Source organism: Carettochelys insculpta, chromosome 5, assembly GCF_033958435.1.
Source record: "Carettochelys insculpta isolate YL-2023 chromosome 5, ASM3395843v1, whole genome shotgun sequence".
In the NCBI taxonomy this organism is placed as follows: domain Eukaryota; kingdom Metazoa; phylum Chordata; order Testudines; family Carettochelyidae; genus Carettochelys; species Carettochelys insculpta.
Window position 1 is genome coordinate 92117909 of NC_134141.1, and position 22798 is coordinate 92140706.

Sequence of the window (22798 nt, forward strand, 5' to 3'; positions counted from 1 at the left end):
GATGGGAACTTTCTGAGTCACTATAGGGGGTTGTCTGCATACTTGGCTCAATCTAATTCTTGACCTTCTCCCCCACCCCTCCACTCTCTGATTTGCTCACCTTGATTGTCTTTTTCTGATTTGTCCTCCTTGCTTACTGTTTTTGGTTCTCTGTGCCTTAAATATTGAGTCTGTTCTGGTCTGGCTATGGTCTGAAGAAGTGGGTCTGTCCCACGAAAGCTCACCTAATAAACCATTTTGCTAGTCTTTAAAGTGCTACTTGACTGCTTTTTGTTTGTATAGCGTATAGACTAGCACAGCTTCCTCTCTATTACTCTTGGACCACAGTTTGAGTTTTGGTATCTACAATACCAACAACAAAAGCACAGAGAAACCAGAAGAATTCTTTGCATTGCTCTTCATGGTTGAGGATGTGAGAGAGATTCCCAAATCTGAGACATTCCTTTTAAATGACAAATATGAGGAATTGTCCCAGACTGAGGAGTCATTAAAGGAGATTTTGAAACAAACTGATAAACTAGACAGTAATAAGCAATAATTAGACCACACGACATTCATTCAAGAGTTCTGAAAGAACTCAAATGTAAAATTGAAGAACTACTTATTGTGGTTTGTCACTTATTTAAGTCAGCTTCTGCACCAAATGACTGCTAATGGCAGCTAATATGACACTAATTTTTAAAAAAGGGCTCCAGAGCTGATCCTGGCAATTACAGGTCAGTAAGTCTAACTTCAGTACTGGGCAAATTGCCTGAAATTATAGCAAAGAACAAAATTGTCAGACACATAGCCTACATCTACACTATATTGATATGTGGACAGAAGTTACAGTTGGAAGAGATTTTCTAACAAAACTTCTGTTGACAGATCAAGTCCACACAGCAAAGTGGATTGCTCTGTTGATCCACTCTGTCAACAGAGAGCAGCCAGACTGTTCAGCCACTCTTTACATAATGGGCCATATAACACTGTCACAGAGGGTCACATGGCTGGTAAGCCCTTCTGGGAGCCCCAGCCAGGCACACTCTTAACCTGCCCCTCCCCCCTCCCCCCGACCATGCTAAGATTTGCCTACCTCATTAAGGGACTGCATAGCTACTGCTGAGCTCCCAAGCTTTCTATGAGAGACTCTGTGCTTTCCAGATAGCCATGGGGCCAGAGCAGCCCCAGAGCTTGCACTGAACTCACTCAGCTGTTTGAGATGTTGCTCTCCCTGATCACAAGTGTCCTTAACCTCCTCAGTGGGGGATGCACCTGAGACCAAGATTGAGGAGCATGCCCCCCAGGACCCCACCTGTGCTCATCCCCTCTGGTGATCAGGCAGATGTGCAGGTACACAACCAGTGCCAGCTGGTGGGACTGGCTGATCATGGGGCAGTGGGATGACCAGCAGTGGCTCCAGAATTTACAAATGCAGAACACCTTTCTGGAGTTCAGTGCTTGTCTTGCCCTGCCCTCTACTGACAGGACACACAGTGGTGGCTTGCCATCTCCCTGGAGGAGTGGGTCACCATTGCCCTCTGGAAGCTCACCACTCTGGACAGTTTGGTGTGGGGAAGTCCACCATTAGGGCCATCATCACGCAGGTAATGCACTCTCAGGCTGAAGGCCCTGCATGAGGAGGGGAGCGGGGGGGTCTCACCCAAGGAGGACCATTGGGGATCAGGGCCAGGGGTACAAGGGCTGGAGCTGGGGAGGGGGGAAGCTCCATCTCCAGGAGATTGTGCCATCCTTCCCTCACACAGACCTGCTGCTGGGGAGGGAGGTGGCCTCTCGGGTAGGGGGATGTCTGGAGAGCTCATGGGATGGAAGTGGGATGGGAGGGGAGAGGGAAGCCCACTGGGGCCCGGGGACTTCCTCCTTCAGTCCCTCACGTGTTTGATTTCCTCCCTTTGCAGGTCATGATGACCATCAACTCTCTCCTGCTCTGGAAAGTCGTCTGCATCGCAGACCTGGATGTGATCATGGCTGGCTTCACTGCCACGGGGTTCCCTAACTGCTTTGGGGCAATCAACAGGACCCACATTCCCATCCAGGCCCCAGACCACATAGTGGCACGATACATCAACAGCAAAGGATACCACTTCATTGTGCTGCAGGTCCTGGTTGACCACCAGGGATGGTTCCTGGACATGTATGTTGGCTGGCTAAGCTGGGCACAGAATGTGCGGGTACTCCACAACTCTGGCCTATGTTGGAGAATGGAAGCAGGAACCTAGGCCCCCTGCCAGGAGCTTGTGACTGGGGATGTGGACATGCTGTTAGGCATGGTGGGGGATGCTGCTTACCCCTCATGTCCTGGCTCATGGGGCCATACACTGGGCACCTGGATGCAACCCAGGACCTGTTTAACACCCACCTAAACCAGGCATGGAACTAGGTCAAGTGTGCCTTTGGCTGCCTCAAGGCACGTTTTAGGTGCCCCCTTGCTCAGCTTATGGTAGGGGAGCACAACATCCCCCAAGTAGAGGTCTCTCTTGTGCCCTCCCTTTGTGGAAGGGAAGGGGGAGGCCTTCCTCCTGGGGTGGGGGGGTGGACGCCAACTACTGGTCTGAACAGCAGGGTGCCGCTCCAGTCCACCAGACCCATCAGGATCGGCTGCAGAAAGCTTTTCTTGTGGCTCCCAGTGACCTTCCCCAGGGCACTCCCAGCATGCCTGGAGGCTGCCTGCTGGGCTTGGGTGAGACATGCTGCTTTGCACATGATTGCATGTTCTGGGCCGACAGTGTGAGGTCCTGCCTGAGCCGGACCGATGAGCCTTGCCACATGCCCTAAGGTGTGTGACATGAGGGGTACTTACTAGAGGGTCGCTCAGACAGGTCCAGGGCACCTTGGACATGGCCTGGCTGAAGGGGCCTGAGTCCAGGGCAATCACCAGAATGCCCTCACTTGACTTGGGGTCCGAGTCTGGCTTCGGCAGAATCCCAAACTGCTCCTCCTGTGGCAGCAGTGGAGGGACCTACTCAGCTGCGTCCACAGCTGTGGTGGGGGAGCCGGCTTCACCCATCAGGAGCTGACGCAGATAGTCAAAGTAGGGGCAGGTGGCTAGTCCTGTGCCTGGACTTCCAGCATGTGTCACAGACCTGGGTGTACCCCTGTCTAAATTCTTTGACCTTTCCCCCAACTTGCTCCATCATCCAGGTGAGTTGGCCCCAGACCAAAGGCATACAAAAGGGCAATTTGCCTCTGTGGAGGAGTCCAATAATGTCTCGTCCTCAACCCAGAGGCTAATCAGGTCCTTGATTGCTGAGCCGGTCCATGACAGATCCATCGTTTGGTGCCCTGAAACTCCCGTGAGCCCGCCTGCAGCTCACTGGAAGGCCCCGGGGGGTGACAGGGTAGGTGGCTTGTGGCCATCAGCACGGGATCAGGTGTAGGAAGTGGCTAAAAGGGCGTTGCAGTGAGTGGGATGTAGCTCTGCTGTTTGCGCATTCTCAGCTTCCTGCCACAAGGTTTCTGGGGTTCCCTGTGCCTTTAAGAATGGCTGGAGGCATGGAGCTGTGATTGTGGTGTACAGGGCACCCCTAGCCAGCTGATCAGAGCCACGGAGGACTTACCCCTTACCCCACCCCAACAAGCATCCACAATTGTGTTCTGTTGACAAAGGTGTTCTACCTTGTCAGGGAGAGGCAGAAAGCTGTTGACAAAACTGCAAAATTCTGCCAGTTTATTGCCAACAGAACGCATATGTAGTGTGGACACTCCATGAGTTTTGTCAACAAAATGCCAGTTTTGTTGACAAAACTCTCTAGTGTAGATATAGCTTTAGACGTACATAGTTTGTTGGTAAAGAATCAATATGGTTTCTGTAAAGGAAATCATGCTTTGCAAATTTACAAGAATGCAGGGAGCAAGCATGTGGACAAGGTGGATCCAGTGTACATAGATTTCCAGAAAGCTTTTGACAAGGTCCCTCACATGAAAGTCTCATAAGCAAAGTAACCTGTCATTGGATAAGAGGGAAGGTCATCTAATGGACTGATAACTGGTTAAAAGATAGGAAACAAAAGAGGAATAGTTTTGAGAATGGAGAAAGGTAGCTAGTGGTGTCCCTTAGGGGTCTCTACTGGGACCACTCCTATTCAATGTATTCATAAACAATCTGGGGAAAGGGGTAAAAATTGAAGTGGCAAAATTTGTAGCTGATACAAAGTTGCTCAAGATAATTAAGTTCAAAGAAGACTGTGAAGAGCTTCAAAACGATCCCACAAAACTAGGTGACTGGGCAATAAAATGGCAGATGAAATTCAATGTTGATAAATGCAAAGTAATGCATATTGGAAGACAATCTCAACTATATGTATAAAATGATGGAGGCTAAAAGAGAAGTTACTCACCTGTAGTAACGATGGTTCTTCGAGATGTGTCCCTGTGGGTGTTCCACAATAGGTGTCGGGCTCGCCCGGCGCCACAGATGGGAATTCTTCTGGCAGTTTCTATTGGATCGCGCATGCACTGATGCGCGCCGCTCCCTTGCGCGCCCCCGGCCACGTGCGCGATCCGGTCCCCGCCAGTTCCTTGACCAACCGCCTCGGATGCTCCTGAAAAACACCAGACAGAGATCCGAAGCAGGGAGGATGGGCGGGTGGTGGAGCACCCACGGGGACACATCTTGAAGAACCATCATTACTACAGGTGAGTAATTTCTCTTTCTTCTTCGAGTGGTCCCCGTGGGTGCTCCACAATAGGTGACTACCCAGCAGTAACCCAAGTAAGGAGGTGGGTAATCGATTTATGTGCAGCTTGCCCCTGAGAGGACTGCTATCGACAGACGGGTATCCTCCTCGAATACCCGATGTAGGGCATAATCCTTGGCGAAGGTGTCGTAGGATGACCAGCTCGCCCCTCTACAGATGTCTTTTAACACAATTCCCTTGAAGAAGGCTGTTGATGCCGCCACCGCCCTGGTGGAGTGAGTCCTAGGCGGAGCCAGCAAAGGGGTCTTTCGAAGCTCGTAGCACATTTTTATACAGGATACAATGTGCTTCGAAATTCTCTGGGAAGAGAGGCCTTCCCCTTTTGACCTGGGAGCGAGAGACACCAGAAGCCTGTACGTTTTGCGGAAGGACTTAGTTCTGTCTATGTGGAAGGCCAACGCCCTTCTCACATCTAGGAGATGTAGGCGCACCTCCTTGCTGGAGCTGTGAGGCTTCAGGTAAAACAAGGGTAAAACTATTGGTTCGTTAAGATGGAACTCCGAGGAAACTTTTGGAACGAAGGCTGGGTGTAACCGTAAGGTTACCGCCTCCTTTGAGAATACTGTGCAGGGCAGCACTGCCATCACTGCTGCGAGCTCGCTCACCCTGAGGGCTGACGTAATCGTAAGAAGGAAGGTTGTTTTCATCGTAAGGAGTCAGAGGGGTACCATGGCTAAGGGTTCGAAGGGTGGTCCCGATAGCGTGCTGAGCACCAAGTCCAAACTCCATGACGGCGGTAGCAGTTTTCGAGGGGGGTACAGGTTTACCAGCCCCTTCAAGAACCTTGTGACGACAGGGTGGGCGAAAACGGTGGGCCCTTCCTCTATATGCCGAAAAGCTGATATAGCAGCGAGGTGGACCTTTATCGAGGATAGAGAAAGCCCGTCTCATTTGAGGTCCAATAGGTATTCTAGTATTACGGTTATGGGAACGTCGAGGGGAGCTAACTGTTTGGCGGAACACCAGGCTGTAAAGCGTGTCCATTTCTGTTCGTAAGTCCTCCTGGTGGAGGCCCTTCGGCTACACTCCAAGACTTGTCGTACTCCCTCCGTACACGTGCTCTCTAAGGCGCTGAGCCATGGATTAACCATGCTTGTAGGCATAGTCCCTGAGGGTGCGGGTGCACTATGGACCCCTGAGCCTGCGTGAGTAAGTCCGGCGCCACCAGTAGGGGGAGTGGTGGACGATCCGACGTGTGCAGAAGAAAGGGAAACCATTGTTGTTGATCCCAAGCTGGAACTATGAGTATCATGCGAGTTCTCTCCCTTCTGGCTTTCTGCAGAACCTTGTGGATAAGGTTGTGGGGGGAAACGTGTAGAGTAGAGGGCCCTTCCATGAAATCATGAATGCGTCCCCCAGGGACCCCTGCCCTCTTCCTGCTCTGGAGCAGTACTGGGGACACTTCTTGTTGTACTGGGTGGCAAACAAATTGACTTGGGGAAACCCCCATGTACGAAATATGCACCGTAGCAGGTCGGAGCAGATCTGCCATTCGTCCGTGAGTGCGAAGCGCCTGCTCAGCTGATCTGCCTTCACGTTGTGGGCACCCGGCAAGTACGAGGCTTTCAACGTTATGTTGTTGGCGAAGCACCAGTTCCACAATCAGACTGCTTCCGCGCATAGCGCACGGGATCGTGCCCCTCCTTGTCGATTGATGTAAAACATAGTGGAGGTATTGTTGGTATTGATCCCGACTACTTTGCCGTGTAGGTATTTCCGAAAATGTCTGCACGCATTGAACACCACTCTGAGCTCCAGTATGTTTATGTGCAGTGTCTGTTCCGCAGGGGACCATAGCCCTTGCGTCACCTTGCTGCCAATGTGCGGTTCCCATTCTATGTGGGAGGCATCGGTAGTAAGAAAAATAGAAATTTGTGGTTGGTGGAAGAGTACCCCACTAGCAGATTCTTGGGATTTCCCCACCATGCTAGGGATCTGCGCACTTTCGTCGTGGGCGACACTACCCTGTGGACAGTGTGGGATGCCGGTTTGTAAACACTCGCCAGCCAATGTTGCAGGCTTCGCATGTGTAACCTGGTATTCTGTACCACAAACGTTGCTGTCGCCATGTGCCCCAACAGTTGCAGGCATGTTAGGACCGGCACCGCGGGGCTATACGTCATGACTTGAACCAGGGAGTTGATGGCGCGGAAGCGGGTGTCAGGCAGGCACACTCTTGCTGCGATAGAGTTTTGCGTACCCCTATGAACTCTATATCTTGCGTGGGTTCGGTCTTTGACTTTGCGAGGTTGATAACTAGGCCCAGCGAAGTAAATGTGCTCGCGGTGACGCGTATCATGTGTAGGACCTCTGCCTTTGAGGCCCCTTTCAGTAGGCAGTCGTCCAGATATAGAAAAATGAACACCCCCTGTAGGCTGATACCACTGCCAGGGTTTTGGTAAAGACTCTGGGTGCCGAGGATAGGTGAACGGAAGAACCTTGTACTGGAAACGTTCCCCGCCGACCGTGAAGCGGAGAAAGCATCTGTGTGCTGGGTGGATTGTTATATGAAAGTAAGCGTCTTGTAAGTCGAGGGCTGCAAACCAGTCTCCGTCATCCAGTGCCATAAGTATGGAGGCAACTGTGATCATCCAAAAGCGCTGCTTGCGCAAGTAATGGTTGAGGCCCCGTAGATCCAAAATCGGCCTCCAGCCTCCTGTTTTCTTCTCTGTTAGGAAGTAGCGTGAGTAAAAACCTTTCCCTTGGAATTGTTCCGGCACTCTTTCCACCGCCCCTATGAACATGAGGTGATCTACCTCCTGCTTCAGCCTCGCCTCGTGGGCAGCGTCCCTGAGATGAGGCTGGGTGGGAGGTTTCGTCGATGGAAGTGACTGGAAGGGGATCACGTAACCCGTGGCTATAATTTCTAGCACCCATTTGTCTGTGGTGATCTTTTGCCATTGGGAGGGGAACGGTTTGAGGCGATGATGGAACATGAGATGAGAATGGCATTGAGCGATGGTGTTGATAGTGCAGCCCTCGACATAACCGTCAAACTTGCTGTCTCTGGGCTTGTCCCGAGGGTGTACGGCTTTGTTGAGAGCGTCATCTGGGGGCCCTGTACTGCTGCTGCTGTTGATGGCGCCCTTGGTCATAGCCTCGCTGATATTGAGCGCACTGTGGTTGGTAAGCATAGCCACTTTCCTGAGGATAGAACTTTTTCTTGCATGGGGGAGTATACATACCCAAGGTCTTAAGTGTGGCCCTTGAGTCTTTGCTGGAGTGGAGGACCGAGTCGGTTGAGTCCGCAAACAGCTTTTGCTTATCGAAGGGAAGATCCACGATCTTCGCCTGTAGGTCTCTGGGGATACCGGACGTCTGGAGCCAGGATTCCCTACGCATTACCACTGCTGCTGCTGTTGAACGTGCCGCTGTGTCCGCCACGTCCAGGGCAATCTGGACTCCCATCCGCGACACTGCGTAGCCTTCTTGGACAATCGCCTTTAACACTGGCTTCTTGTCCTCCGGGAGTGAATCCATGAGAGGAGTGAGTCTAGAGTAATTGTCAAAGTTATGGTTTGATAGATGTGCCGCGTAATTTGCCACTCTCAGTAATAGGGTAGAGGAGGAGTAGACCTTCCTGCCGAACAGCTCTAGTTTCTTAGCATCTTTATCCGACCCCCCTGATTTGTACTGAGATGTTTTCGACCTCTCCTGGGACGATTCGACCACCAAAGAATTGGGTTGTGGGTGACTAAAGAGGAACTCAATGCCCTTGGTTGGGACGAAGTACTTCTTATCCGCTCTCTTGTTCGTAGGCGGAACAGAGGCTGGCATCTGCCATATGTTAGTGGCTGACTCCCTAATGGCTTGGTCCAGCGGGATAGCAATTTTAGATGAAGCCGGGGGTCTCAAATTTTTCAGGAGTTTATGTTGCTTCTCCTGCACCTCTGCTATTTGAATGTCCTGCGTGAATGCTACTCTTTTGAACAGCTCCTGGAATTGTTTAAGGTAATCCGGAGGGGTGACATCCCCGGCGGCCATGGCCTCATCTGGGGAGGATGAGGAGGAACCGCTAGGGAAAGCCTCCCCCAAATCCTCTGGCTCCCGAGTTCGGTGGTATACTTGCTCCCTGGTGGGCTGTGAAGGGAAATCTTGGGATTCTGGACCTAATTCCCCCCGGGACAACTGCGCTCCCGTCCCAGAGCAAGAGCATACACGGGAGTATTGATGAGTAGTCAGAGAGGACCTACCCCTGGATCTAGACCTGAGGTGTCTGTGTTCAACATGATGAGGACGACCACAGCAACATGGGCAAGGGCCCGGTGATGGAGACCTGGACCACGATCGGGGAGTGTACCCGTCTCATCTGGGAGAGCGGGATCTCCGCGACGACATTGACAGTGGTGAAGCTGGTTTGTGATAGTACTCAAGGGGATCCATGCCCAAAAATGGTGAAGGTGGCCTGAGCCAAGGCAAAGGTGGTTGGAGGAATGGAGAGGGAGGCCCGAAATAAGCCGGTGGAGCTGCAGCCCGGAAGTGCGGCGTGTGTATCTCAGGAGGGGGCTGGGTGATAAGGGCAGCGCAGCCCTGCCTGGAGATGGACTAAGGTGCCGGGTTTTAGCTCTGGCCTTGCCCCTCCTCTGCAGGGTGGGCGCCGCCCCCTCCAGTGCCGGGGATCTCAGCCCCGTTGTCAGTGCCACGTGGGTAGCTTCCTCCGGCGCTGGCAGGCTCCGTGCCGGGTGCCCCTGCGCCGTCGGTGCTGCGGGAGCCGGTGCCACGTGCGGCGGCACCGCCGATTCCGGTGCTTGCCACGTTGGCGCTCACAGCGCCTTCCGTGCTGCCTGTTGTATAATCGGAGGCTCGGCCTCTGCCACGTGCGCTGCTGCGCTGCCGCTTTCATCAGCTTGCGGCTGGGGGCTCTGCGTTCCGCTCGTCCTGCTCGCTGGGCCCGCTGGCAAGGATCGAGCCGGGGAGAGTTTCCTCCTCTTCTGCACAGAGGGGGTCAAAGAGGCTGCCTTCCTTTTATGCAACACAGAGGGCCCTTCTGTGTGAGGCTTCTCCGGCGGTTCAGGCTGGAGAGCCTTATCAAACAAGATCATGTTGAGCCTCATTTCTCTGTCCTTCCTAGCCCTGGCTGTAAGCTTAGCGCAATGGGAACAATTCTGGGTAACATGAGACTCTCCCAGGCAGCGAATGCATTCACTATGCCCATTTGAGGCCGGCATAGCCTCGCGGCATGACTCACACTTCTTAAACCCCGAGGAAGGCCATCGCAGTGAGTCTTTACTGTTAATAGGGTACTTAGCCACTAATCAGTGCTTTCTAACCCAAAATACCATTCACGGCCTTCAGGGCAGGGGACGGCTTAACAGACTTCTTGTCCGCCCCTCCTTCATTCCTCTTCTCTCTGCTATCTAATATGCTCTTCTCTCTCTCTCTCTCTTTTTTTTTTTTTTTTGTATAATAGTGACAAAACAAACGAACTACATGTAAAAAACAACTATCTTATCTGTCTCTGGCTTTAGCCAGAGCGGATTCCATCTGCAGCCGATGGCGGTTGAGAAGGAACTGCGGGGACCAGATCGCGCACAAGGGAGCGGCGCGCGTTGGCGCATGCGCGATCCAATAGAAACTGCTAGAAGAATTCCGATCTGTGGCGCCGGGCAAGCCCAACACCTATTGTGGAGCACCCACGTGGACCACTCAAAGAAGAATTAGCTTTTAGCACTCGAGAGAGATTTTGAAATCACTGTGGAGAGTTCTCTGAAAACATCCACTCAACGTGCAGCAGCAGCCAAAAAAGCAAACAGAATGCTGTGAATCATTAAGAAAGGGATAGAGAATAATGTCTTTAGATATATCCATGGTACACCCACATCTTGAATATTGTGTGCAGATGTGGCTGCCTCATCTCAAAAAAGGTAACTTGGCATTGGAAGAAGTTCAGAAAATGGTAATAAAAATGATTATAGGTATGGAATGGCTGTCATTTGAGGGAGAGATTAGTAAGATTGGGACTTTTCAACTGGGAAAAGAATTTACTAAAGGTGCTATGTGAGAGGTCTATAAAATCATGATTGGTGTGGACAAAGTGAATGAAGAATAGTCATTTACTTCTCATAACACAAGAACTAGGGGTAACTAAATTAAAATGAATAAATGGCTGATTTAAAACAAATAAAAAGAAATACTTCTTCACACAATCAACTTGTAGAATTCCTTGACAGAGGAAGTTGTGAAGGCCAGTGTCCCCTCTAATATTTTTCCATCCATGGGCAGAATAAATTTTATTATGTGCACCAAGGCAAGTGTGGATGTGCACCACCAATAGAATTCCACATGGATTTCTCTAACTAAAAGATTACTTAGGTCCCTTACTACTAAGGGCAGACAAAGTGCCAGACTGTTTAGAAAGACAGAAATTTTGAAAAATGCACACACTTCATATTCTGTAATTGTTAGTAACCCAACAAAAGAACTTAACACCATCAGATCAATGGATTCTATATAAGAATCAGAATGTGACAGTAAGAACAATGGGGCAAGAAAATCAAGGATGTTGGATGGCTTTGTTTCAGCTTTAATGACCATGCTATATAAAGTACATTTTCAGTCTGAATTAAAGGCAGTAAGCATTTTCTATGCTTTCTTCCTCTCTAAATGCATATGAATATCATACCTAACATCTCTTTAGCATACATAATTTTAAAAGTCCTATAATGTCAAACAATCCAACTGATTGAAATAAGGCCATGTGACCCACTGAGGCTGTTGCTCTAGTAGCATATTAGCGGTGATTTTTAAACTTTAAATAGATAACCTAAAATAGAAAAGTCTCATTAAATGACAATGATTGATGATGCACCACATTTGATACAACCAGATCACGGGTCACATATTCATTTGTCACAAGGCATATATAGTACATAGGCTGAGGGCACAGGTCTGAAGGTGGTGGAAAATCTGTTTTTGCATTCTTCTTCCTCCTCCCTGCCCAAACCCAGCCAGTACTGGGGCTATTGTGAACAGGTGCAGTCCTCAACAGCAGGTTTAGAGTAACCTGAGTAACTGAAACTACTGCTGGAGATCAATCCAACATACAGTCCTTTCAGACATGTTCCCTGTGCTGCCAGGAGGAAAACAGGATGATACATCTCCGCTGGTTCTACGCTCTTAGAAGATGCTGATTGCATTATGGTGACGTGCCCAAGGCAGACTGACCAGAATCTCCTGACAGCATGCTGAAAAGGGGATGCGCAACACTAAACGACCTGGCTCTATAGTGGAATGATATATATTAATTTCACATTTGGGAACACATTTACAAACACTGTTTTCCATATTTACTGGTGCAATATGGCAGGCACAAATGTGCTTGTAGATTTGGTTGCTTAGATACATAAATGACCCGTTTTTTGCGCACATATCTATGTATGAAGAATTACACCTATAAAAATGGGGACCTGGATTACTTAGTTGAAAATGTGACAATAAATTAGTAGAAGGGACAAACTTCTATACCATTTTAAGGGCAATCACTCTCATTTTTTGAGGAGGAAATCATCAAATGAATATAGTCCCAAAATAAAAGACAATGAAAACAGTTTAAAACACATCCCTCAATAACGGCAGACATAATGTAACAATATTCTGAGTAAAGATAAATAGCTGAAACAAACAAAAAATACAAATTAAATGCTAATTTACATTTATTCAAGATGAATCCTGATATTCAGAGCCAGATTGCCGGTACTGGCTGATGCAAAGTCATTTCACCTTGTGATTCAACACAGACACCCCCCCTCCAGCAAAGGCTATTGAACCTTTTAACTAAAAAAAATCTTAAATGGGAGGATGAATTATATGTAAGCTGGAATTAATAAATTCATAGAAAAAAGCAATTAATTCAGGGATGGAAAAATACTTCTTATTGAGCAATAATCATCCAGGCCTCTGATGCTGAATGTTATGAGTCCTTTTTCAGAACCCACAGGAGAATTTCTCTTCAAACCCCATTCTCCAATCAGTGTGATATACAGAGAGACGATATATGCATACATGAACAAATAATAAATTGTTTCATTCTGTTTATCTAAATGACCCAGGAGCCTAAAAGGGTGGCGAATATATTTTTGGGGGGAAGAGCTGACTGGGGCATAGCCATGCACAGGACTAGGTGGTTGCATCTTGTGTCCATATGGGAGCAGAACAGAGACTTGAAGTAGCAGCACTCTGTGCATCAGGTCACAGTGCCACTCAAAGATTGACTGGCCACTAGTCGGTTATGGCAGTAGGGAAGTGGCTCTGACATTCTACCATCCAGCTCTGGTTTACTGCCTCTCCATTGGAAGAAGCGTGCCTGAAGCCCTCCATGGTCCTTGGTGGGTGGCAGATGTTGTCTAGAAGCAGACTGGCTATGGGAGAGGGGGGCTTATTGGAAAGAGGTAAACAGAACTAGATGATATGGGGCAGAGCCCCTTTTCTGTATGAGAGTTGCACAAAGGAATGGTCCTGAGACCTAACAAACAGGCTCCCGCTCCAGTCCCAGGCTTCATTCCCTTCCCTATCAGTAAAGCCTACGTCTTCATCCAGTGTAATCTAGCTCTGGTTACTTCTTTTTTACTGATGGACACATGCTCTGCTCTCATCCATTGTTGAGTGGGGGCTATGGCCAAAACCTAATAGGCTCAACTGCCAAACAATATCAGTCTGTTGAGGACAAAGCAGAGATGAGCAGAATGATGTGAGGTAACAGCAGCTTTAATAAAAGACTGTGCCCCTTAGACCCTGGTTCAATCTTTAAAAAATTATCTAGTGCTAAGAAGTGAGATCTCACCACCATCTCACTGACTTTAAGTGCTGTGGCTGGTACTGAGATTTGTCTGGGCCTGGGTGCTAAAACCCAACCGCCCCACTCATGGCTACACCACTGAGACAGACTTTAAAGAGACAGAGCTTCCTCTAGACTTAGCCATATGTTACCTATGCTTGGAGAATAAGTAAAACTTATGGATAACTGGGCATTTGGATAAATGGAAATGTTATTAACTAAGGGGGGGCACTGTGGATTCAGATAACTATAACTTTTGGATAGATAATATGGGTAATCAATTATACTACACATAGTTTTGCTACACATACAATAGATAAATCACTCAATTAGCAAAGTATATTTTCTATTTAGATAAATTAATGTATAGTTTTTTTATTTGGTTTTGCCTGAGTCTAAGAAGATTTAACGTAATCCAAATTAAATGAAAAGGAATGCTCATCAGTTCTGCTTTCTGCTCCCTTTTACATAGTCATAACAAATTGCTCTTCCGATACTAAGGAATTCTCTCAGAGAACCGTTTCCTCACACAAATATTTCACTTTCATGATGAACAATAATCACAATCAGTTTTAGGTACTTTTTTACAAGCTGTTTTATGTTGCTGCCATGAATAACTTAATAAATATTTGTGTCAGGGATTTTATCCCTTGGGCATTATCGTCCCTGTGGGCCGGGGAAACAAGGCTTTGGCCATTAAACATCAATACAGGTACATGAAAAATCTAAAGTTACACAGGCTACCATTTAGCAGCCCCTGCAACGGTCACTCTGAGTCAGTTGGTTTCCCCCGTAACCTGAACTCATGAATTATTCATGACTGCAGGTTCAAAATGGAGCCCCTCTGATTGGCCCCAGGTAAAACCTTCCAGTACCTTTGGCCGAGAGGAGGACCTATTTGAAAACACCTGCATAGAACCTACAGTATGTAAATCATGTAATGAATATTTATGAGATCCCTCTATAAATTCAGGAGCCGCAGTCCATTCAGCGGCCCTGAGGGACTCAGGCTAGACCCTGTTACCTCGCACGGAGGAGCGTGGCCACCTAGTGGTGTCTGCTGGACTCCAAGGCCAGGCTTAAACAGCCAAAAGGCCTGAGCTGAAATCACTACGGTGACTGCCCTTCAGGTGGCACCTGCCAAAGAGCTTGAAATCACTACGGTGCCTGCCCTTCAGGTGGCGCCAGCCGGGAGCAGGAAAACACCGCAGTAACCGGCTCACCTCAGGAGCCCACCGGTGCAGAAGCGGCACCAGCGCCCCAGCACACCTCAAGACTAGCCAGCAGCGCATTGCGCTGGGGAGCAGCAAGCGGATCCTTTGGCCAAGTCATCGGGTGGCGAACTGGCCCCCACTCTGGTGGGGGTACTGCATACCCGGTGACGTAACCAGGGACCCGGCAATTGATACCATCAACGCTCCCCAGCATCTGCGTCTGCTGTGCCTACCTGGACCATCTCACCGGACAAGACATATTTTCCTGGACGAGACCTCCATTCACCAGACAAGACACGTAATCTATTTGCAGGCCCGTAGCATAGCTTGGAACCATCACCAATTTAGACACTTTACTGAAAAATAGTCTTATTGTTTTGGGTACCGGGTCCCCTAATAGGGGGGCAGGGGTCACGTCTCTGCCGCGCCTTTTCCAGCGCCAGGGAAGGGCTGTACCCGGGGCCCGACCCTAGGGCCAGGCTTGATCACCCGAACATAGACACTTACAGCTGTACACTTGTATTAATAGTTAATAGTCTATAATTTAGAGTAGTTATATAGTTGTAGAATTAGTTATTTAATACTTAATAGTTATACTTACCACTGTGCAGGTGGGTCGTCACGGTGAAGGCATAGCCTCCTGGTTCCTGAGTAAACCCTGCACCCAATCTACCCCATAATCTCCAAGCACTAACTGGGTGGGGCTGTGGCAAACTCCCAGTTAGTATAAGGGCCTCACAGGCAGAGCCTTAAGGTCCACAGTGTCGGCCGGAGTAGCGACCCGGCCTGAGCGTACTGGGGAAGGAGTAGTGCTCTTTCCCCGCTTGGAGCTAAACTTTCAGAAACACCCTTTACCCTTTTCCTTAACACTTTTTCCTAACCATCTTACTTTGCCTTCCGGTTAAATAAAGAGTACTACACAGGTTGCCTCTATGGAAGTTTTGCTAATATTAGTAAGTGTTTATTAGAGTGTAGAGTTTATATACGACATCGTTATTATGAACTGTCTTATGTGTTTATTTTATACGTGGTGTTGTTTGTTCGCCTGTTGCTGGCTTTGTTAATAAATAGAATAATAGGTTCACCCTAAGCCTCCTCGTTTCACCTTCATCCCTGGAGCTAGCCACTGCCTGCCAGGGGGGTTACATCTTAAAGTGGGAGGGTACGTACATAACCCCTGGTCCTCTCGCTGGTGGGGGGTGGGGCAGTCTGCAGAGGGGCGGGGTGGTCTAATGTCACCATGCCTCCACTGTCTCTCCTACACACCTTAGGTCCTCGAGGATCCGGATGACTAGAGCGGGGAGCCTCGCAATCCGGTCGCACTAACCGGGCGGCTCAGAGCGGGCCGTAAGAGGTTAACAATTCCCCGCGACAATTTGAAGGGAACAAAACCATTTAAAGGCACATCTTTAGCTTTTCACACAGGAAGAACACTCGTTTTTAGAGACAGGAGTTTTAAATGAAGGTCTCCCTCAAATGGAGACAGAATTGAATGAGATTTATCTATAATACAGGCTTAAGAGTCAACGACAACATAGCTATTAACAGTTAAGAAAATTAGTGACATTTGGAGTAACAATCAAAATATCAATTCCAAATTACATCAGTCTCCACAAAAGCATCAACCAGTTGATCAAAACAGAGAAACTTCATTTTATGAGAACTTAATACACTCAATTTCTTGACATTTCAAGCCACAATAGTTTCACCATCAAAAGTCTAGATAAGTAAGTTATAATGCTGAATGCTCAAACAAGATGACCTGTGCTTGACTTTCAGGCACTGTTCGTTTGAAAAGGTTAATTTGGTCCAATTCTGAACTTCTCATTGGATTTTGAGGTAGGGACTGAACTGGGTCAGTTACATTGTATCTACCAGCTTGGTAAAAACTATAGTACTCTATTCCCTTTTCCCCTGAGTCTCCCAGCATCTTCAGCTTCTGTCTAAACTGGATGATTTTATAGATTAAAAACAGGATCACAGCACAAGCCAAAATGAAAAAGACTAATAAAATGTCAAATGCCTGATTCAGTTTCTCCACCTGCTGTGTACAGATTAGAGATGTTTTTAAGGATATAGATGCAGCATCTGAAGGAAATACACTTTTCTGTTCCATGGTCAAGTTAACTGGTACAATCTGGATAGCTGTTTCCACTGGTAAAACTGGTAACATTGTCGTTGCTTCTGATGGACTTCCAGCAGCATATTCTTCATAAAGAAATCGACTGGCAGATGGGGTTGGAGTTCCCTCCCGGAAAGTAACATGTTTAGTGGTAGTGTTTTTCAAATGTATAAGTGTATCATATGTGGTCAACGTATGTGAAGCCACAACTAAAGTGGTGGTGCTATGTTGGATTCCCACAGTTGCTACACTCCAGGCTGTTTCTGGATTAGTGATACTAACATCACAGTCTGTAAATTCAGTCCATTTAACATAATGCAAAAGCCTACCACGCATACTCAGGGGATTTTGACAATGGATTTTGACAGAGACGGAAGATGCTGCTAGCCAGTTACGTAGCCCATACAGTTTGCAGGTACAGTTCCAAGGATTGTTGTTTGCCTGCAGATGTGTTAATGAAACCAAAGGCTTGAGCACTTTAGGCTGCAAATTGGTAAGATTATTAGATGCTAAATTAAGAACCTTCAAAGAAGTTCCCATTTTCTCAAATGTATTATCATCGATACTAACTATTTTATTTTTTTCTAGTTGCAGGTACATTAAATTCCGCAACAAACCAAAGGTGTTGGAATTTACATGTTCTAAATCATTACCACTTAAAATTAACTGTTTAAGGTTATTTAATCCAGCAAATCCATTCATGATAATGTTTTTTAGTTTTGCACCTTTTAAAGACAGATATTGAAGTCTATCAAGTCCTTTAAATGCAAAAGGATGTAATGACCCAAGAGGGTTGTGAGACAAGGAAAGTTTTTCTAGATTTTTAAATATTCCAATGGCCTTTGATGGCACACGTGTTAAATTATTACCTTCAAGGTACAAATACACAAGGTTTCCAAGGTCATGAAATGCTGTGTCTGAAATCCGTGAAATCTTATTGTTGGCTAGATTAAGCGTCTGAAGACTAACCATTCCCAAGAAAGTGCCACTTCCAAGGATACTGAGGTGATTTCTTTCAAGAGTTAAGTGTCGAACTGAAATCAGACCACTAAATAATCCTCTAGGAACAAAAGATATTTGATTATTGTGAAGGTATAAACAATGAAGACCTGAAAGCCCTTCAAAGATTCCTGGATCCAAACGTTTTATGCGATTATTATTTAGATGTAAGTAGCACAGTTTACTAAGTTCAACAAAAGCCTTGGGATACACATATGAAATGCTGGAATTATCCAAAAAGAGCACAGCAAGCTTCTGAAGACCAGTTAATTCATTTGGAATTACATGTGAGATATTATTCCCACTGAGGTATACAAGAACTGTACTTTTTGGAAAGTCCTTTGGAATGCTTGAAAGACCTAAGTTACGACAGTTAACTTGTTTTTCGGTGCAGCGTTGGCAGACTGATGGACAGCCAAGTATCTCTTTCTGTAGCAGCAGCAAAACAAAACAGTTAAGGATGTGCAGGTATACTCCTGTGCAAGGTACAGAACTTTGAAGTCCACACACATCCCTGTCTTTGGTTTTCCCAGTCATCTCTGACTTAGCTACTAGAGATTAAAACAAACAAAAAACAACCTTGTAAATAATGCTCATTTAAAGTTCTAAGATTCTATTGGCATTTTTTTAGAAAAGCAGATGCAACTCTGTGATATTTGTGATATCTTCTGATAATATGCCATGTAAATGAACAAATAGTACTTTTAAATACTTTGTTTTATATCTTTTCCCTTTTTACACTAAATAACCATCATAAAGGTTAAACTGTTTCTTGGGCAATTATCCTATACTAAAAGGGCATAAAAATAGAGTAAAGGAACAGTAAAATGAATGTGCTTGCCAAACTACGTGAAATATATTTAATTAGTGACAATTTAAAAGCAACTAATTCTGTCATAACAATGGCTTTCAGTAAATTCAACACACTGTAAATCCTGTTCTTTATTGTAATATATTTGAAAATGCCTTGTTTTAAAGCTTCACAGGCATTCATGAAGCAATACTGACTTTTAATTAATTGAAACAATTTTCTTTTCATCAATAACCTTTCATTCCCCTTTTGAATTTTAGTTGTAAATGAGCCAAATTAAGTTCAAAATGTTAATAAAAAAAAAAGTCTTACCCCAAATCAAAATTTCACATTATCAGTTGGCTTGTGATGCAGTTAACTGGACTTACAAGTTTACTTTTTAGACTTGCTGTAAGACTTTTCTCAGCAACATTCCAGATTATTAGAGCGCTCACATTTTGCCTTAGGTTTTGCAACTGTTCACTCAGGAAACATTCTTCCCTTAGGCTCTTCCACAGTGAGTGGCTAAAGAGAGGTTACCATGGATACAGGAAATAGTGAGACAGGAAGCATTTTCATCTGTGCTTCTAAAGTATTTTTGGAAAGGAAATCTAGGCTATTTATTCTAAAAAAACCCCAGAATTAAATCCATTTGTTGGAGTACATAAGCTGTTACAATCTCTATAGGCTTTATTTTAAAAAAAAATTGCTGCAAAATAAGAGTTGCCAGATGGCTAGCTAGATCTAAATATTAAAGGATAAAATATATCAACTGCGATAGAACATGTCATAAATGTAAAAGCATTTATTCATAAACAGAAACAAATCATTTTAAGAATCTATACAGCTGTTTAACGACATAGAAAAGTTGATTCTAATGCAGACAACGCAATTAATATATTCTTGCCAAGTAAATAAGTAATCTGTGAAGGGGAACTTTGGCTGTAAGCTCATGAGCTCTCACAAATTAAGTAAAATCAGGTTTGGTCAGGATCTGAACAGAAGATAAATGAAATCTTAGATGGCGTCAGAAATCATGTGGTCAAACTAGAAAATAATACATCTTCTGAGCCATTTTTTAAAACTTGATTCAGCTTATAATTTGCCATTGTGTTGGTGGAGGCATTGGATGAAATCTTCAGAGGCATGAAAATGACTTTCAATTGGCCTTGTGCTCCTACATCACTTCCACGCTTTTGAAAATACTACCCATCATCTTTGGGAGATATAAAAACAGAGGCTGTGAAGTCTTGTGCTAATTAAAAGATCTTGTGATAATTTCTATAAGAGGGGAAATCTCTGCACCTATGTTCCAGCCAAAATTAACGATACCATAAAATCTTCCTGCAGCTTTAACCTGAGAAGTTATTTTCATTCTGCTCTTAAAACACAGTTTTGTAGTTATGTAGAATTTGTAGCATATCTCACATATAGCTTTTTATATTCCAACAGTCATCCCTTTTATAAGCAGCACTTGTAATACCACTGATACTAAGGCTGACACTTCCCACCATAAGACTCCAATACAGCTGCTTATAACTTTTCCAAACTGCAGATGTTATGACTGAAATTTTCCATGCTGAGTATTTGCCTGATACTAAACTCTTCTGGGGAAAATGTTCAGTTAAAACAGTTGAGCCATTTTCAAGAATGAGGTTAGGGATAAGCACATTGTTTTGTTCATATCAAAGGACCCTGGTAACTTTCTTTGAGGATATGAAGGACTGCATGCTTTGGAAAAGGGACTTAGGATAGGAAGGGAAGGCTAATGATGGCTTTGGATCAGAGATGTGTGTGCTCCATTCTGGTTGAAAATCCATTTAAATTTGACCAAGTTATAAGCCTCTGAAAAAACTCACCTCACACAGTTAGCGGAGACATGGTATAGCTTGGCACCTAAAATCTCTGAAGAGTCTGTCCTTACTGAGCACGCATATTACACATAAAAACACTGTGCTAAGAACACTGAAGTTGCTAAGTTAAACACTCAACAATTAGACACTTATCACAACTATGGTTGCCTGTTGAACCTTTATTTGGCTCCCTTGTCCATTTTCATTAAGATAATCACTATTTACACAATTGTGTACTATTTTTTCTACAGGGTCCTGGCTATTCCAGTGCATGAGAAGAATAGCACTCTTTGAATGGTTATCTAATAAAAGACAGATATTGGTTTCCATAACCTGCTTTCTTCAAGATGTGTTGCAGACATCCATTCAACATAGGTGTGTGTGCTCACCACATGCATAGGTGCAGTAAGATTTTTCCAAATGGGAGCCAGCTCAGGTGCCCCCTGGAGTGGCATGCATATGCCACACTTCATAGTTGCCTCTGTACCCCCTACATCCTCAGGTCCTTCTTGCAGGAAAACTGCAACAGTGGGGAGGGAGGGTACGATGTTGAATTAACATGAGCGACACATCTTTAAGGACATAGGGTAACTGTCTTTTCTTCTTCAAATGTTTGCTCATGTCCGTTCAACATACGTGACTGCAAGCAGTATCTGAAGAGGTGGGAGGAGTTCACTGATATGCTGTCTGTGACATAGCTCTTCCAAAGGCTGCATCTTCCCAGGCTTTTTGCATCAGGGCACAATGTGTAGCAAAGGTGTTTACCAAGGACTATGTTCCATGCTTGCAAATCTCCTTGATAGGAACATTAGAAGAGAAGGCTGAAAAGGAGGCCTGTGCTTTGTTCGAAGGGGCCTTGATGAGCAAGGGTGGCTGAGTACCTGCCAGTTTGTAGCATGTCCAAATGCATGAGTTTATCCAACTGGAAATCCTTTGTGTGGATACTGGGATCCCTTTCATCTTCTCAGTGTATGCGATAAACAACTGTAGCAACTTAAGGAACAGCTTTGTTCTGTTGATGTAGAAAGTAAGGGCCCTGAAGTCACATCTCATTGGTTGCAAGAAGTTTCAGGAAGAAGACTGGAAAAAAGATGTCCTGACCTATGTATAAAAGACTGAGACCATGTTCAGTAGGAAGTCAAGGTGTGGTTGTAGCTGGAACTTGTCTTTGAAGAAGACAATGTAAGGTGACTCCAAACTCAAGGCACACAGTTCAAGATCCTCCTAGCTGACATAATTGCCACCAGAAAGGCCATCTTCTGAGACAGTTGAAGAAGGGAACATGTAGGGGCCATGGGCTCAAAGGGTGGTCCAGTAAACTGGAGAGAACTAGATTAAGGTCCCACTGGAGAACAGGAGGCCATGCATGTGGGAAGAGACACTCAACACCTCTCAGGAATCAGACCATCATGTCATTTGAAAGCAGACTGGCCTTGCATTGGTGAATGGAAGGCCAAGATCACTGCCAGGTGCAGTTTGACATATGCAAGCATCAGGCCTTCCTCCTTCAAGTAGAGAAGATAATCAAGATGGCCTGAATAGGAGCCTCCTCCAGTGTGAGAGACCTCTCTGCTCGTCCAACACTGCAAATGTAGTCCACTTGGCCATATACATCTCCAAGCATGACTGGCCCTGGATCCTGCTGGGTATTGAGCTGGGCTGCATGCTCTGCAGCTCTTGCCATGTGAAGGTGAGACCTAAGATATTCTAACCAAGAGGGAACACCTCCTTTGGGGAGATTGCGGCAGTTCCATGGCAGGCTTTCCCTTATGGCATGGTCCAGCAATTACAGGTGTGGGTGGCAACAGAATCAACATGATATCCCGGGCCTCTTGCATGGCCTCTGGCATTGATGGCCCCTAGAGCAGTTCAACAACAATCTGAGAGGAAGCAGGAGATCAAGATGGAGACCACGCTCTGAGGGGGACTGAGAAGTCGCCTGGGCCAGAGCAGAAGGGTCAGCAGTACTCTTATCTTATCCTTCTTAGGCCCCAGAGATCAGCCCCTGCCCTGCCTGGGCTTACACGAAACCAGAGAGGAGGCTGGTGGCACTGGAAGAGTTCTGTGCTCTGATGCACTGGTGCTCAGTGCAGTCAACTGTCCACACCAGATTACATTAAGAGAGCCTTAAGATGAATGTCCCTCTCTTTTTGTGTGCAAGGCTTTAAATGATCTGCAAATATGGACCTCATCACTAACGTGTACCTTGCCAAAGAACCAGAAACACTCGTGGTGTGTGTGTGTGAACTTACTCACTGGCATGGGACAATTACAACTGTGACATGACTCAAAGGCTGGGAATGGGGACCCTAAGTAACTGATAACAGTAAACCAAATAACAATGAAAACT

General features: G+C 46.1%; 2 protein-coding genes across 7 annotated transcripts in view; both read right to left on the reverse strand.

The window, feature by feature from the left end:
• IPO11 (importin 11) overlaps nt 1-22798 on the reverse strand; it is a 220166-nt gene that overhangs the window by 38884 nt on the left and 158484 nt on the right. The window lies entirely within an intron of this gene.
• On the reverse strand, nt 15675-19095 carry LRRC70 (leucine rich repeat containing 70). Of its 3 annotated transcripts, none has more exons than XM_074995529.1 (2): nt 19051-19095; nt 15675-18356 (listed from the first exon to the last, which is right to left on the reverse strand). In XM_074995529.1, the coding sequence occupies exon 2, from the start codon at nt 18340-18342 to the stop codon at nt 16417-16419; it is 1926 nt and encodes a 641-aa protein (XP_074851630.1). In that variant the 5' UTR covers nt 18343-18356; nt 19051-19095; the 3' UTR covers nt 15675-16416. The 3 variants fall into 3 exon arrangements, with proteins under 3 accessions (XP_074851630.1, XP_074851629.1, XP_074851631.1); XM_074995528.1 differs by having other exon boundaries at nt 18929-19078; XM_074995530.1 differs by having other exon boundaries at nt 18985-19055.

Bases quoted from the DNA above. Each gene is read 5' to 3' on its own strand.
- LRRC70 (XM_074995529.1), bottom strand. From the start codon at position 18,342: ATGACTGGGAAAACCAAAGACAGGGATGTGTGTGGACTTCAAAGTTCT.